This window comes from Canis lupus, chromosome 27 (genome assembly GCF_011100685.1).
Source record: "Canis lupus familiaris isolate Mischka breed German Shepherd chromosome 27, alternate assembly UU_Cfam_GSD_1.0, whole genome shotgun sequence".
NCBI classification, from domain to species: domain Eukaryota; kingdom Metazoa; phylum Chordata; class Mammalia; order Carnivora; family Canidae; genus Canis; species Canis lupus.
The window spans coordinates 21272543-21288714 of NC_049248.1; the positions used below are offsets into that span (position 1 = coordinate 21272543).

Consider the following 16172-nt stretch of genomic DNA (forward strand, 5'->3'; position numbering starts at 1 on the left):
TATTGAACATGTTTCCAGGCTGTATGTAGATACTGAGTAAATATTTATGTAATGGATGAATAAATTGGTTCAGGAGTTAACAAGACTCGGGTTTTAATTCTGGCTCTGCTGCTTACTAATTTTGACTTTATTCAAGCCACACAATACAGAAACTCAATATTCAGTTGGAAGATAAAGATAAGGTAATACTAAGTGAGTCAAAAGATGTAATGCTTTAAAAGCACTTTTTAAACTAAAAAGTATAATATAGCTAAAAAGTATTGAAAGAATATGATGTGGGAATTATTAAGCTTTTATTTAGTAGTATTTTTATATAAAGTTTGGGGTAGACAATCTTTTAATTATTTTTTCAATTGAACATGTGCTCAAAGAATTGGGATAATTCTTTGATGATTTCTAATGACAAGCCTTATACATTTGTTGATAAATTTTAGACTATTGAAGTTTGTTGTAGAAACAGGTGGCAATTTTTCTTGATATAGGTTAAAAGTAAAGCTTATAATTTCTTCTAATGGCCCTCATATAAAATCATCCAATTTTGGGACTGTTGCCTAATCACAGCTTCAATAATAAGAAAAAGCACTTACCACTCCAGTGTGTTTCTTACAGGACTCAAAAGGAAGAGAACCTTCACCAGTTCGCCAGCTATCCTCACCAATCTCATCACTCAAGAGAAACTCATTTAACTTTTGTACACTGAAAAAACCAGCCAAACAAACACAAAAAAAGGGGTTAAAAATAAAACCACCAACAATGAAGCTCTACCAAAATAAACAAGCATTTCCCTCACTCATTACCATGTTGAGCAAGCCACCTCCAAGTGGCCTTCCTTTCTGAAGACCAACTGGGAATTCAGCTTCAGTTCGGAGTAACAAGCATCCTAACTAAATTGCCCAAAAATTATGGGCTCCCAGGACCTGGGACCTTCAGTTCTAAAAGTAGAAAAGTCTCATGAAAACCAGAAACAATTTGTCACCCTTTGAATGCAGCCAAATTTTTTTTGCACTTTTTTTTTTTAACAGATATGTTTCTTGTCAAAGACAGAGTTGAGGAACTTAAAACAGAATGGTCTAAAATAATAATGCCAATTATTCTAATTTTACAAACAAGGGGAAACAAGTTATAGAGAACCTAATAGCCTGCTTAAAATCATTTAGCATATAGAGGCTTCTGGGTGGTTCAGTGGTTGAGCGTCTGCCTTTGGCTCAAGGCGTGATCCCGGGGTTCTGGGATAGAGTCCCGCTAGGGAGCCTGCTTTTCCCTCTGCCTATGTTTCTGCCTCTCTCTGTGTCTCTCATGAATAAATAAATAAAATCTCTCTCTAAAAAAAAAAAAGAAAAGTCAAACTTAAAAAAAAAGCATTTAGCATATAACACAGATCTGGGGCCCATGACCATTCTGTTATCTTGCTTAAGCACTATACACTACACATATTTTCTGAACCTAGAAAGAAGACAGGCCTCTGCTCAGTGTTGGCCAAGGACCAATAGCATCAGCATCTCTAAGAGCTTACCAGAGACTCTCAGGCCCCACCCAAAAGCTACTAAATCAAAATACTGATTTTCACAAGATCCAGAAATGCTTCATAAGCACATCACAGTTTGAGAAGCCCGGCTCTATAACAGTGGTTTACAAACATTCTTTATTATGGTCTCCTTGGGCAGGGTACAAGACTCCTTGTTCTAACTACGCCTCCCCTTCTTACTTTTTCAAGCTAGTGTTATAGAATCAGGAGCAAAAAGAAAGAACCAAAGAAACAACAACATGATTTGAAAACATGCTCCTATAAATAAAATAATATGCTAAAGAAAGTTCTGCGAAGTTGTAAAAGAAATGCTCCTTTTAGTGTGCTAGGATGCTGAAAGTGAACAAACTAATTTGGCATATGCAGTATCAACCACAGGGGAAATATTGCCTTTGGTAGGAAACTGGAAAATAAAGATTTGAAACAAAAAAATTATTATATTTTTTCACTTGAGCTTGCAGTCAAGTTAAGTGCTTCCAAATAGGTCTGCAAAGCTTGTTGTCTCTGTGTATATGTATGTGGCAGACTAATAAAATAGAGAAAAGTAAATTTAACTGTCTTTTGCCTACCATCTTTAAGGCCGGTGGCCTCACATGCCATAGAAACTGCTTCTTTTCACTGGAAACATAAAGGTGAATAAATTCTTCACGGCATTATTATACATAATGCTAATAAGCCAGGCACAATAAAATAAAATAAATCCCTACAAATAGTGTCTGATTCTACCTATATGAGGTACCTAGAATAGTCAAATTCATAAAAATTTGAAAGTCATTGGTGGTTTCCAGGGGCTGGGAGAAGAGGCAAGTATTGTTACTGTTTAATGAAAACAGATTCTAATTTGGGGAGATGAAGAAGTTCCAGAATGGATTGTGGTGATGGCTGCAAAGCAATGTGTACGTACTTAACGTGACCAAACTATACACATAAAATGGTTTAAATGGTAAATTTTATGTTATGTATATTTTACTATTTAAAAAAGAATTTCAGATACCTCAACAAAAACAAAAAGATGAGCTTCAGTTTGTGTACTCTTTTTGAGTCTTGGTCAGCAAATATTGGCCATATGAATTGGAAAGCCAGTATTAGAAATGCCTTATGAAATGCGAGTTTATTTCTCTTAAATGACAGTTATCTCTTCTTTGCTTTGTAAATTGAGGTATAATTGACATGTATTTGTTTCAGGTGTACAACATAATGATTCAATATTTGTATAAATTGCAATCTGATTGGCACAATAAGTCTAGTTAACATTGTCGTCATACATAGCTACCGTTTTTTTCTTGTGTTAAGAATGTATAAGATCTACCTCAAAAGTAGTAGTAAAAGATCTTTTTTACCTTTATAGATTTTAGTTGTCATTCTGTTCTTATTATTTTGAAGAGTGGATTTTAAGGAGCACAGCTTTGCCGTTCCAAAAAATACCTTTTAAACAATCTCATACTAGGTCTTTGCACACAAAGGGAAGTCCAGGGGTCAGACTCATTTGCCCTTGTAACTCTATGTCTAGCTGCTCCTGGCACATATTACTCAATGAATGTTTGCTGAATAAATCAAAGAAGGAATAAACCAATGACTCAGACATTTAAGTAAAGTCAGTTGATTCAATTCTCCATTTCACTTTTCTAGTACACACACACAAATCTTACTGAAGCTTTTATGGAATTAATGAGTCCCATTCTTACTAAGCATCAGGAAGTAACGGTCTCTGAGTGTAACTGGGGCATAGAGAGAACTTTCTTTCCTCTCTATAACATTCCACTCTGGAACTCTCGAATTACAAGAAATATCGGAGGACCCTAAGATGAAGACTTCTCTGAACCTCCTCCTCCTTTCCCCTCCCCTGTCCTCATCATTCTAGGCTTTCTGACTGAGGGTCCCTGGAACTGCTATCTTGTCATTTTTGATACCTCCATCTCTCCCATTACACAATGAATTCCTTAAGAGCAAAGATTTTCATCTTCAGAATCTAGCCCAATGCCAAAAATACAACATAGTAATTTCTCAAGAAATGTCTGGTGAATGAATAAATGGGTAATACAAAAAGCATTTCCTATGCATATGAGGTCCTTTCAGAAATCACTGAGGCAAAGCAATTATGGAAAATGCATGAATCCTGACCAAGGGTGAAGTAATTTCTACCATGCTGCCAGGGTTATATATTTAAAATCCAAATCTGTTTATGCAGCATTCCTCTCCTTAAAATAACAAATGGCACCCCTTTGCCTCCGGCATCCTTAGCATCATTTCCAGACTGCTCAGGATTTTACTCTCTAGCTTCATCCTCTTCCACTTTCCACATCAGAACCTGTCACCAATTACACTCAACTACATTGAGTCCCCTAAAAATACCAAGATCTCTCACCTACTTACTCATTCCCCCCACCCCGAAAACATTGCTCTCTCAGCTTGAACATGTTTTCCCTTTTTCTTCAACTGAGTCCTACCATTTCTTAAGATCTTATGAAGGAGCCACTAAGTCTTTTAAATCTTCACTGACCAGACTGTCTGCCTTCTCACTCGGTGAACTTCAGTGACCCTCATAGATGGGCCCTGGCATTCTGTGTAGAGCTTAAATAGCATAACACACCATATTGTACTTAGTTTCCCTTCCTGGTCTCGCCAACTAGATTGTAGGTTCCCTGCATACTTCACTCTATCTTTCATCTCTGCAATTCCTAATACCTAGTAATGTACCTAAAGTATTAACAAGTGCATGCAGACCCACAGAAGATATCTCTCTGAAGCACAGAAGGTAGATTAATAAAATGGAGGTACAATAATAAAATGGAAATTGGTAAAGTACCTAAAACATTTAGGCAATGTGCTAGGCACTGTTCTATACTATCTCATTTAATTGTCTCAATCGCCATAAGCAGGGACTACTGTGCTCACTTAAGTGAAGAACCCAAGCTATAGAGACACAAAATGAAGTGCTTGAGGTTGAACAATGAGTACTCTGTGGCGGTACTAGGATTTGACAGCAGGTGCATTGAATACCAACTCCTAAGCCTGCCTCCACCATACTTCTAGGTCAGTATTTTACCAATTTCTCATGTGTTTAAATAATTCATACCAGTATTTAAGGTTTTAGCTACACACGTTATTTTTTCACCTTTCAAGTTTCACTTTGGGTATTTAGATAAAGTTTGAGTACCTTGGACAGGTGCTATTACATTAATCAGGAATAAGTGACTTTGTTGCTGGCAATTATGTTCTTTTCTTGTAGGAACTATAACATCTTTGTAATCAGGGACCAGGCTGAAGTATGCAGGCTCTATGATAAATATCAGTAACAATTTATTTGATCAAAGGTAACTGTAGTGGACTAGCCAAGCATACATTCCTTTGGGAGGTACATGAGAAAAGGATACAAAGTTATTTTCCAATAAAGCAAGGGATTGGTTTTACACATTTTTCTCTTGGCAAGTAATATCTTTGGACATAGATATTGTATTATACATCAAATCCCAGCAACCTTAGCTGAAATTATTTATAAAGGACACAGCATATCAAATTATATTCTCCTCCAGAAAAGCAAAAATGCATAAATTATTTCCTTCCAAATAAAGCGAAGTGGAAAAGGGAGGCAAGCATCCCCCCAAAATCACTCTTTTTTAAGAATTTTAATATTTTACAAACTAGTGACTTTTCCTGCTTTTCTTCATTTCGTGACTCTGTTTTTGCGAATATAGACTAGAATACAATATCATAAAGTGTCCAGAAAACTCAACCAGAGTAGGGTGTGAGGTTGTAAAGAGAAAACCTGAATTGTATCTGCCCCCTTCTTCTATTTTATTACTTTTTCATGAGGTCCTGCCCATTGAGCACCCTGAAGACCACTTTGGCTAGCAAACTAAACATTTTTAAAAGAACGTAGAGAATTTTCACATAGGAAAGAATTTTACACAGCACGGAATTTTACTACAGTAGAGGAGTTTGTAAGTTCTTCCAGGTATGTATAACATAGGTTTGGGAGTATGTTGCACCGCCTTCTAACCCACCAAATCTCTGATGCATTGGAGAGTGAGGCAAAGAATTTATACTTCCACGGTCCTGAAGAAAAGGTTTCAAAATCAGCTCACCAAAGTCTCCGATTATAAACAGGCTGCTCAGCTCGTCATGGGCCAATTGGCATCAAAGACTGGTCACGGGTTCCCAGGCACAGAAAAGAATGCCAAACCCAGTCAATACTGGGAAAAAGCTCATTTGGGTTCCCAGAACCAGCACACAGTGGGAGAAAGGCCTGGCTCCTCTGTTGATTGGCCATCTCTGTAGGACCCACAAATCAACTACTGAGACTCATTTTAGAGAAGTAAGTTTTTATAAGCTAATTGTATTAGGCATATGGCTTGGGAAATCTGGAACTGAGCCCTGAAAACAGACTGGTCTTTATCAAACTGGCAAACGCCTTTCCCTGGGACATAAGGAAGAAGGAGTGCTATGCATAAATATACAGTGAATACTGCCCACTCTCAATTTTACCGGCATTTACTGCAGCAGGAGTGTATACTATGGAGTGGGAGGGCACTCCTAGGTTTTTTGGTGTTTTTTTTTTATTTTTCCCCCCCAAATAAACTCTTTAAGTCCTTTTGATGCTTGGTAACCTCCTGATTTCAGAGAAGTTACCTGTTATAACTTAACAACTTTTTTATCCCCTCTTGTGGTACAAAGTCAAATTCCAATTAAAAATGAAACCATGGAAGATACAGCTATTAAATGGAGAAAATGAAACTAAGGACCAAAATAGCAAACTTTGGCCATTCATCAATTTTATTGTTTGAAATAGCTTCCCTTCCAGAGCACTGCCTAATTTGGAAATGGTGCTACGAAAATCAGTCAGTGTTCTGTACAACTGTTTCAGAGGCAAAACGGCACTGAAATAATTTTATGATACTATTGTGACCCATCAGAACTTCAGTTTATAATAAGACAATGCATGTGCATCTTACTGTCATCTGGGTTTGAACCATCATTAAACCAATATAAATTACTCTCCCGAACTGAAGATTCTGGTATTTTAACTGCCACATACTAGCTTTCTTTGTAATATGTCACCATTGGGAAAATTGTCTCATTTTAAAAGACTTTACAAGAAAAAAAAATCAATTAGTTTAAAAAAAAAAAAGCCTTTACAAGAAATGGGAAATATTGCTATCAGTGGCAATGCCAGGCTTCATATACTTAAGGCCTCTGTTTTCCAATTTTCCTTAGTATTGTTAACATCTTGACATTTCTTTCAAAGGCCAAGTGTGATAATGACTGTTTATGAAACATGCTGAGATCTTATGAAGTTTATCAGATCTTCTACCATAAGCAAAATACTACTTGAAGACTTCCTTGTTTATAACCAAGTATCAGACACAGTAGACTGTGGTGTGTACAGCATTATATAATATAGTATAACCAAGTTTGGTAGCCTACTTATTTATATAGCACAAGAAAATGGTGGGAAAATGGTCATTATTATATATCTATTTTTATTATTGTGCATTGTAGGAAACTAAGTTTGAGACAAAGTATACACTGGTTTAAAAAAATGAGAGAAGCATATTTAAAATGAGCAAAGTGTGGAGGGGTTTTGCACAGCCTTTCCAATTAGAAGAAACCATGAGACTTACTTAGGTTTTTTCCAGATTAAATTAAAATTAAAACAGTGAAAATTTGTTGATGGGAACACTGTCCATCACTGTAACTGCAAATATAAATGGACACAATTTTACTGGAAGATACTATGGCCATTTTCACTTTAAAGATCTTAAAAATGGCGGTGCCTGTTGGCTCAGTCAGTTAAGTGTCCAACTTTTGGTTTTGGCTCAGGCTGTGATCTTGCCATCATGGGATTGAGCTCTGCATACAGCTCTGTGCTCAGTGCAGAGTCTGTTTCAGATTCTCTCTCCCTCTCCTTCCTGCTTACTTTCTCTCTCTCTCAAATAAATAAGAAATTTTTAAACATCTTACAAATGTCTACACTTTTTGACCTACCACTCATGAAAAGCAACACAGCAATATTCATTAAGGACCTTAAAAATGTGCATACTGTTCACACCACTGAACACCAAAAACCCCCAAATAATCTAATTACAAATAGGAAGAAGACATGAATAGACATTTCACCAAAGAGGACCTACAGATGGCTAACAAACACATGAAAAGATGCTCAACATCATTCATCATCAAGGAAATGCAAATCAAAACTATAATGCAATATCACCTCACACTATCAAAATGGCTAAAATCAAAAACACAAGAAACAACAAGCATTGGCAAGGAAGTGGAGAAAAAGGAATCTTTATACATGGCTAGTGGGAATGCAATCTGATGTAGCAACTGTGGAAGACAGTATGGAGGTTCCCCCAAAAAATTAAAAATAGAACTACCCTACAATCCAGTAATACCACTACTGGGTATTTATGCATAGAATGCAAAAACACTTATTCAAAAGGATATATGAGCCCCTATGTTTACTGCGGCATTATTTACAATAACAAAATGATGGAAACAGCCCAAGTATTCAACAATAGATGAATGGATTAAAAATATGTGCCATATATATGTATATACATATATAAACATATATACATATACACACAATAGAGTAGTACTCAGTCACAGAAAAGAATGAAATCTTGCCATCTGCAACAACATGGTTGGAGCTAGAGAATATAATGCTAAATGAAATAAGTCAGTCAGAGAAAGATGAATCCTATATAATTTCATTCATATGTGGAATTTGAGAAACAAAACAAATGAACAAAGGGAAAAAAAGAGACAAACCAAGAGACAGACTCTTAAATATAGAGAACAAGGGGCAAGATGGCAGAAGAGTAGGGGTCCTCAACTCACCTGGTTCCACCAACTTACCTAGATAACTTTCAAAACATACTGAACACCTATGAATTTGAACTGAGATTTAAAGAGAGAACAGCTGGAATGCTACAGAGAGAAAAGTTTTCACTTCTAACAAGGTAGGAAGGTGAAAAAAAAAAAGAATAAAGTGGGGGAGGGGAACCATGAGAAGCCAGGCTAAAGCAGAGTCAAGAAAGCCTCTGGGGCAAGAAAGCCCAGCCTTGGAGAAGCAGGAACTTTAAAAATCTGTGCTGGAGTTTTCCCTGATGGAAAAATGCTTAGCAGGGAAATTGGGCAGAATCATAAGAGAGGCAGTGAAGCCTCAAGATTCCTGGAGTCATTATAAGAGAAGGGGCGCCTGGGGGAAAGCTCACCACAAACTGTGCTAAAGAGCTGGAGCACCACAGCCCTCCGGGGTATTTGGGAGAAGCCAGTTGGTTAGGCGGACCAGCTCCTTTTGGGAGAGGTAGTTCCCGGGAGCACGGGTCCAGCAGCACAGGGCCCCAGATTCCAGGGTGCCCAAGTGGACAAAGCTGGTGATCCTGTGTTCCCCCTGGGACAGGCAGAAGAGGGGAGCACACAGGAAAGCAAGAACACACCTATAGCTGGGCGCCCCACAAGCTATGCAGATCAGTGCACCCATGTCTGCCCCCAGGAGCATCTAGGCTGACTGGGAGACTGCAGTTAGTTACTGCAGGGAGCTGACTCCAAAGCTGGAAATCTGGCTGCCACCATTGTTGTTTTTCCTCTTTGTTTCATCTTGTGCTGGGAGAGGCAGGGCCTCCAGAGAACAAAGGCTTCACAGGATAAACAGCTCACACTGAGCCCAGCACCTGGCAGGGGGTGGGGTATCTCTCCCAGGTACACACACCTGAGAATCAGCACAGCAGGCCTCTCCCCCAGAAGACCAGCTGGAAGAACAAGGGAAGAGCAAGTTTACTGACCAAGCAGTACTGGAAAGTTCCAGGACTGAGGGAAAATAGTGTATAGAACTAGAGGCTCCTTTTTTTCTCCCCCATTATGACTTGTTTTTATAAGACACTAAAAACTTCCAATGCTTTTTCTTTTTTCCCACCTTAACTACAATATTTTACCAGCTCCTCATTTTTAAGTTTTTTCCTTTTTGACTCATATTTCTACAATTACATGTCTTAGATATATTTTTCACTTCTGGATTCCCTTCAGCATATTTCATTTAATTTTGGTAAATATACGAGATATGGATTTTGTTTTTTGTTTTTGTTTTCTTCTGCCTCATTTTGTTTTACAATGGTGGAAGTTATACCTTCTGAAACATGACTAACATACACCCAGAACCAAGTGGAACACCATGTTGGTTCATTCTGGAAGATGATATTCTCTCTTCCTTCCCATTCTGCCCCCTTTTTTTTATCTTGTTTATGTTTTGGTGGTCAATGTTGGGGCTTTCTAGAAGTATTACTGGTTTATATAAATTTGGGATTGAGCATCTTATAACATAAGGAACAAAATAACAAAATACTCTCAGAAACAAGAGGATCACCCTCTAGGATCCCTCAGGTAGACTATATTTTCTCTCCACTATCACTTCCTCACCACCATCATCCCCCCCCCCCATTTTTTTTCTCTTTTTCCTCTTTACTTTCTTTCATTTTTCTTTTTTCTTCTTCTTTGCTTTTATTTTTTGGCTTTTTATTTTGTGTTAAATTTTGTTTTTCACTTTAGTGGTCCTTTTGTTTTATTTTGTTCTGTTCTTCTTTTTCTTTTATTTTCTGGTCTCTGACCTCTTTGGAATTATCTACAGTGTATTTTACTCAGGTCGTAGTTGATATTTTTGACTCAGCCCGCTTATACAGCCACTCTGCACTGGACAAAATGACTACAAGGAAAAATTCACCACAAAAGAAAGAACTGGAAACAGTATTCTCTGCCACAGAGTTACAGAATTTGGATTTCAATACAATGTTGAAATTGAATTCAGAGGTACAATTATAAAGCTACTGGTGGCTCTGGAAAAAAAAAGCATAAAGGACTCTAGAGACTTTGTTACTGCAGAATTGAGATCTAATCAGGCCAAAATTAAAAATATATTAAATGAGATGCAATCCAAACTGGATGTTCTAACTGCTAAGGTTAATGAGGTGGAAGAGAGAGTGAGTGACAGAGAAGACAACTTGATGGTAAGGAAGGAAGCTGAGGGAAAAAGAGGAAAACAATTAACAGTCCATGAGGAAAGGCTCAGGGAAATAAATCAGCTTGAAAAGGAAGAATATACATCTAATTGGGATTCCAGAAGAGGCTGAGAGAGACAGAGGACCACAAAATATATTTGAACAAATCATAGCTGAGAACTCCCCAAATCTGGGTAAGGAAACAGGCATTCAGATCCAAGAGATAGAGAGGACACCCCAAAAAATCAATAAAAAACCATTCAATACCTCGACATTTAAGTGAAACTTGCAAATCTCAAAGATAAAGAGAAAATTCTTAAAGCAGCACTAGACAAGAGATTCTTAACTTATATGGGGAGAAATATCAGATTAACAGCAGACCTCTCCGCAGAGACCTGGCAGGTCAGAAATGGGCTGGCAGGATATATACAGGGTCCTAAATGAGAAGAACAGGCAGCCAAGAATACTTTATCCAGCAAGGCTCTCATTCAGAATAGGAGAGATAAAGAGCTTCTAGGATAGGCAGAAACTGAAAGAATATGTGGACCACCAAACAAGCTCTGCAAAAAATATGAAGGGGGACCTTGTAAAAGAAAGAGGGAACCCAAAGAAACAATCCACAAAAACAGGGACTGAGTAGGTAATATGATGACAATATATTCATCTCTTTCTATTGTTACTCTGAACATGAGTGGGCTAAATGAATCCATCAAAAGACGCAAGGCATCGGACTGGATAAAAAAGCAAGACCCATCTATATGCTGTCGACAAGAGACTCATTTTAGACCTAAGGACACCTCCAGCTTAAAAATGAAGGGATGGAGAACCATTTACCATTCAAATGGTCCTTAAAAGAAAGCTGGGGTAGCAATACTCATATCAGATAAATTAAAGTTTATACCAAAGACTGCAGTAAGAGATAAAGAGGGACACTATATCATACTTAAAGGGTCTATCCAACAAAAAGACCTAAAAATCATGAATATTTATGCCCCTAATGTGGGAGCTGCAAAGCTTATCAATCAATTAATAACCAAAGAGATATTTAGATAATAATACACTAATAATAGGAAACTTCAACACGGCACTTTCAGCAAATGACAGATTTTCTAAGCACAACATCTCCAAAGAAACAGGAGCTTTAAATGATACACTGGACCAGATGGATCTCACAGATATATACAGAACTTTACATCTGAACACAACTCAATACACATTCTTCTCAGGTGCATACGGAACTTTCTCCAGAATAGACTACATACTGGGTCACAAATCAGGACAATACCAAAATATTGGGATTGTCCCCTGCTTATTTTCAGACCACAATGCTTTGAAACTAGAACTCAATCACAAGAAAAAATTTGGAAGAAACTCAAACACATGAGGGTTAAATAGCATCCAACTAACAGATGAATGAGTCAACCAGGAAATTAGAGAAGAATTAAAAAAAATTCATGGAAACTAATGAAAATGAAGATAGAACCATTCAAAATCTCTGGGATACAGCAAAAATGGTCCTAAGAGAGAAATACATCACAATACAAGCCTCCCTCAAAAAAACTGGAAAAAACTCGAATACACAAGCTAACCTCGCACCTAAAGGAACTGGAGAAAGAATGGCAAGTAAAACCTACACCAAGAAGAAGAGAGATAATAAAGATTTGAGTACAAGTCAATGAAATAGAGACTAGAAGAACTGTAGAACAGATCAACAAAATCAGTAGTTGGTTCTTTGAAAGAATTAATAAGATAGATAAATCCCTAGCCAGCCTTATTAAAAAGAAAAGGGAAAAGACTCCAATAAAATCACAAATGAAAGAGGAGCGATCACAACCAATACCAAGGAAACACAAACGATTTTAAAAACGTATTATGAACAGCTATATGCCAACAAATTAGGCAATCTAGAAGAAATGGATGCATTTCTGGAAAACCAGGATTACCAAAGCTAGAACAGGAAGAAACAGAAAGCCAGAACAGGCCAATAACAAGGCAGGAAATTGAAGCAGTCATCAAAAACCTCCCAAGACACAAAAGTCCAGGACCAGATGGCTTCTCAGGGGAATTCTATCAAATGTTTAAAGAAGAAATAATACCTATTCTACTAAAGCTGTTTCAATGGATAGAAAGGGAGGGAATTCTTTCAAAGTAGTTTTATGAGGCTAGCATTACCTTGATTCCAAAACCAGGAAAAGACCCCACCAAAAAAGAGAATTATAGACCAATATCCCTGATGAACACAGATGCAAAAATTCTCAACAAGGTACTAGCCAATAGGATCCAACAGTACATTAAGATTATTCACCATGACCAAGTGGGATTTACCCCTCCGCCCCCGGGAAGTAAGTGTGGTTCAACACTCGTAAAACAATCAGCGGGATAGATCGTATCAACAAGAGAAAAACCAAGAACCATATGATCCTCTCAATAGATGCAGAGACAACATTTGACAAAATATAGCATCCATTCCCAATCAAAACTCTTCAAAGTGTAGGGATAGAAGGAACATTCCTCAGCATCTTAAAAGCCATGTATGAAAAACCCACAGCAAATATCATTCTCAATAGGGAAACACTGGGAGCCTTTCCCCTAAGATCAGGAACATGACAGGGATGTCCACTCTCACCACTGCTATTCAACATAGTACTAGAAGTCCTAGCCTCAGCAATCAGGCAACAAAAAGAAATAAAAGGCATTCAAATTGGCAAAGAAGTCAAACTCTCCTTCTTCGCAGGTAAGATGATACTATATATAGAAAACCCAAAAGACTCCACCCCAAGATTGCTAGAACTCATACAGCAATTCAGCAATGTGGAGGATACAAAATCAATGCCCCAATATCAGTGGCATTCCTATACACTAACAATGAGACTGAAGAAAGAGAAATTAAGGAATAAATCCCACTTACAATTGCATCCAAAACCATAAGATACCCAGGAATAAACCTAACCAAAGAGGTAAAGGATCTATACCCTAAAAACTACAGAACACTTCTGATAGAAATTGAGGAAGACACAAAGAGATGGAAAAATGTTCCATGCTCACGGATCGGAAGAATTAATATTGTGAAAATGGCTATGTTACCCAGGGCAATCTACACGTTCAATGCAATCTTTATCAAAATACCATGGACTTTCTTCACAGAGTTGGATGAAATCATCTTAAGATTTGTATGGAATCAGAAAAGACCCCGAATAGCCAGGGGAATACTGAAAAAGAAAACCAGAGCCGGGGGCATCACAATGCCAGATTTCAAGCTGTATTACAAAGCCATGATCATCAAGACCTTATGATACTGGCACAAAACCAGACACATAGATCAATAACGGAATAGAAAACCCAGAAATGGGCCCTCAACTCTATGGTTAACTAATATTGTACAAAGCAGGAAAGAATATCCACCGGAAAAAGGAGAGTCTTTTCAATAAATAGTGTTGGGAAAATTGGAAAGCCACATGCAGAAGAATGAAACTAGACCATTCCCTTACACCAGATACAAAGATAAAACTCAAAATGGATGAAAGATCTAAATGTGAGACAAGAATCTATCAAAATCCTAGAGGAGAACACAGGCAGCACCCTTTTTGAACTTGGCCACAGTAACTTCTTGCAAGATACATCCATGAGGGCAAGAGAAACAAAAGCAAAAATGGATTACTGGGACTTCATCAGGATAAAAAGCTTCTGCACAGCAAAAGAAACAGTCAACAAAACTAAAATACAACCTACAGAATTGGAGAAGATATTTGCAAATGACATATCAGATAAAGGGCTAGTTTCCAAGATCTGTAAAGAACTTATTAAGCTCAACACCCAAGAAACAAACAATCCAATCATGAAATGGGCAGATAAAATGGACAGAAATTTCACCATAGAAGACATACACATGGCCAACAAGCACATGAGAAAGTGCTCCACATCACTTGCCATCAGGGAAATACAAATCAAAACCACAATGAGAGACCACCTCACACCAGTGAGAATGTGTGAAATTAATAAGACAGGAAACAACAAATGGGAGAGGATGTGGTGAAAGGGGAACCCTCTTGCACTGTTGATGGGAATGCAAACCGGTGCAGCCACTCTGGAAAACTGTATGGAGGCTCCTCAAAAAGTTAAAAATAGGGCATCCTGGGTGGCTCAGTGGTTTAGCACCGCCTTTGGCCCAGGGCCTGATCCTGGAGACCCGGGATCGAGTCCCATGTCAGGCTCCCTGCATGGAGCCTGCTTCTCCCTCTGCCTGTGTCTGTGCCTCTCTCTCTCTCTGTGTGTCTCTCATGAATAAGTAAATAAAATCTTTTTAAAAAAAGTTAAAAAGAGAGCCACCCTACGACCCAGCAATTGCACTACTGGGTATTTACCCCAAAGATACAGATGTAGTGAAAGACCGAGACACCTGCACCACAATGTTCATAGCAGCAAAGTCCACAATAGCCAATTGTGGAAGGAGCCACAATGTCCTTTGACAGATGAATAAAGAAGATATTATATACACACACACACACACACACACACACACACAATGGAATATTGCTCAGCCATCAGAAAGGACGAATGCCCACCATTTGCATTCCACATAGATGGAACTGGAGGGTATTATGCTGAGTGAAGAAAGTGAATCGGAGAAAGACAATCATCCTATGGTTTCACTCATATGAGGAATATAAGACATAATGAAAGGTATTATAAGGGAAAGGAGGGGAATTGAGTGGGAAAAATTAGAAAGGGAGACAAACCATAAAAGACTCCTAACTCTGGGAAACAAAGGGTTGCAGAAGGGGAGGTGGGTGGGGAATGGCATAACTGTGTGACGGGCACTGAGGGGGGCACTTGATGCGATGAGCACTGGGTGTTATACTATATGTTGTAAATCGAACTTCAATAAAAACAAATGAAAAAAAAAAAACTATAGAAAACTAACTGATGGTTACCAGAAGGGAGGTGGATGCGGGGATGGGTGAAATAGTGAAGGGGGTTAAGAGTACAATTATCTTGATGAGCACTGAGTAATACATGGAAGCGCTGAGTCACTATATTGTACACCTGAAACTAACATAACACTGTATGTTAACTATACTGGAGTTTAAAATAAAAAAATTAATAAAATTTTTAAAAATACAGATACTGTTAGAAGTATCCCATCCCTACTTCTAGAAATCTGTGTAAAGAAAATAATCAGAGAAAAGTTTAAATATATAAAAAGATGTTGATTTCGATGTTACTTATGTTAGGTAGAAAGCAGAAACACTCTAAAGCCCAATAAGGAGGTAATCAGCAAATAAGTTAGAGAACAGTACTTTGAAATAATGGACTATAGCATATCGAATAAATATCATGATCTTAATGAGGGGAAAAATAAACAATATGTGAAATAAGGAGTCAAAAGCTACATAAACTTAGGCAGCCCGGGTTGCTCAGCAGTTTAGCATTGCCTTCAGCCCAGGGCCTGATCCTGGAGACCCGGGATCGAGTCCCAAGTTAGTCCCTGCATGGAGCCTGCTTCTCCCTCTGCCTGTGTCTCTGCCCCTCTGTGTGTGTGTGTGTGTGTGTGTGTGTGTGTGTCATGAATAAATAAATAAAATCGTTTTCAAAAAAAGCTATATAAACTCAAATTTTTTATTTCGGAATAATTATTTTCATTTAAAAAC

At 37.9% G+C, this 16172-nt stretch overlaps 1 protein-coding gene across 10 annotated transcripts in view; it reads right to left on the reverse strand.

Annotated features, from left to right (window-relative positions):
- ABCC9 (ATP binding cassette subfamily C member 9) overlaps positions 1 to 16172 on the reverse strand; it is a 150517-nt gene that overhangs the window by 93388 nt on the left and 40957 nt on the right. For all 10 annotated transcript variants that reach the window (XM_038577022.1, XM_038577019.1, XM_038577024.1 and 7 more), the window contains one exon: positions 588 to 696. In XM_038577022.1, the coding sequence (XP_038432950.1) occupies positions 588 to 696 (109 nt within the window). The remainder of the gene's footprint in view (positions 1 to 587; positions 697 to 16172) is intronic.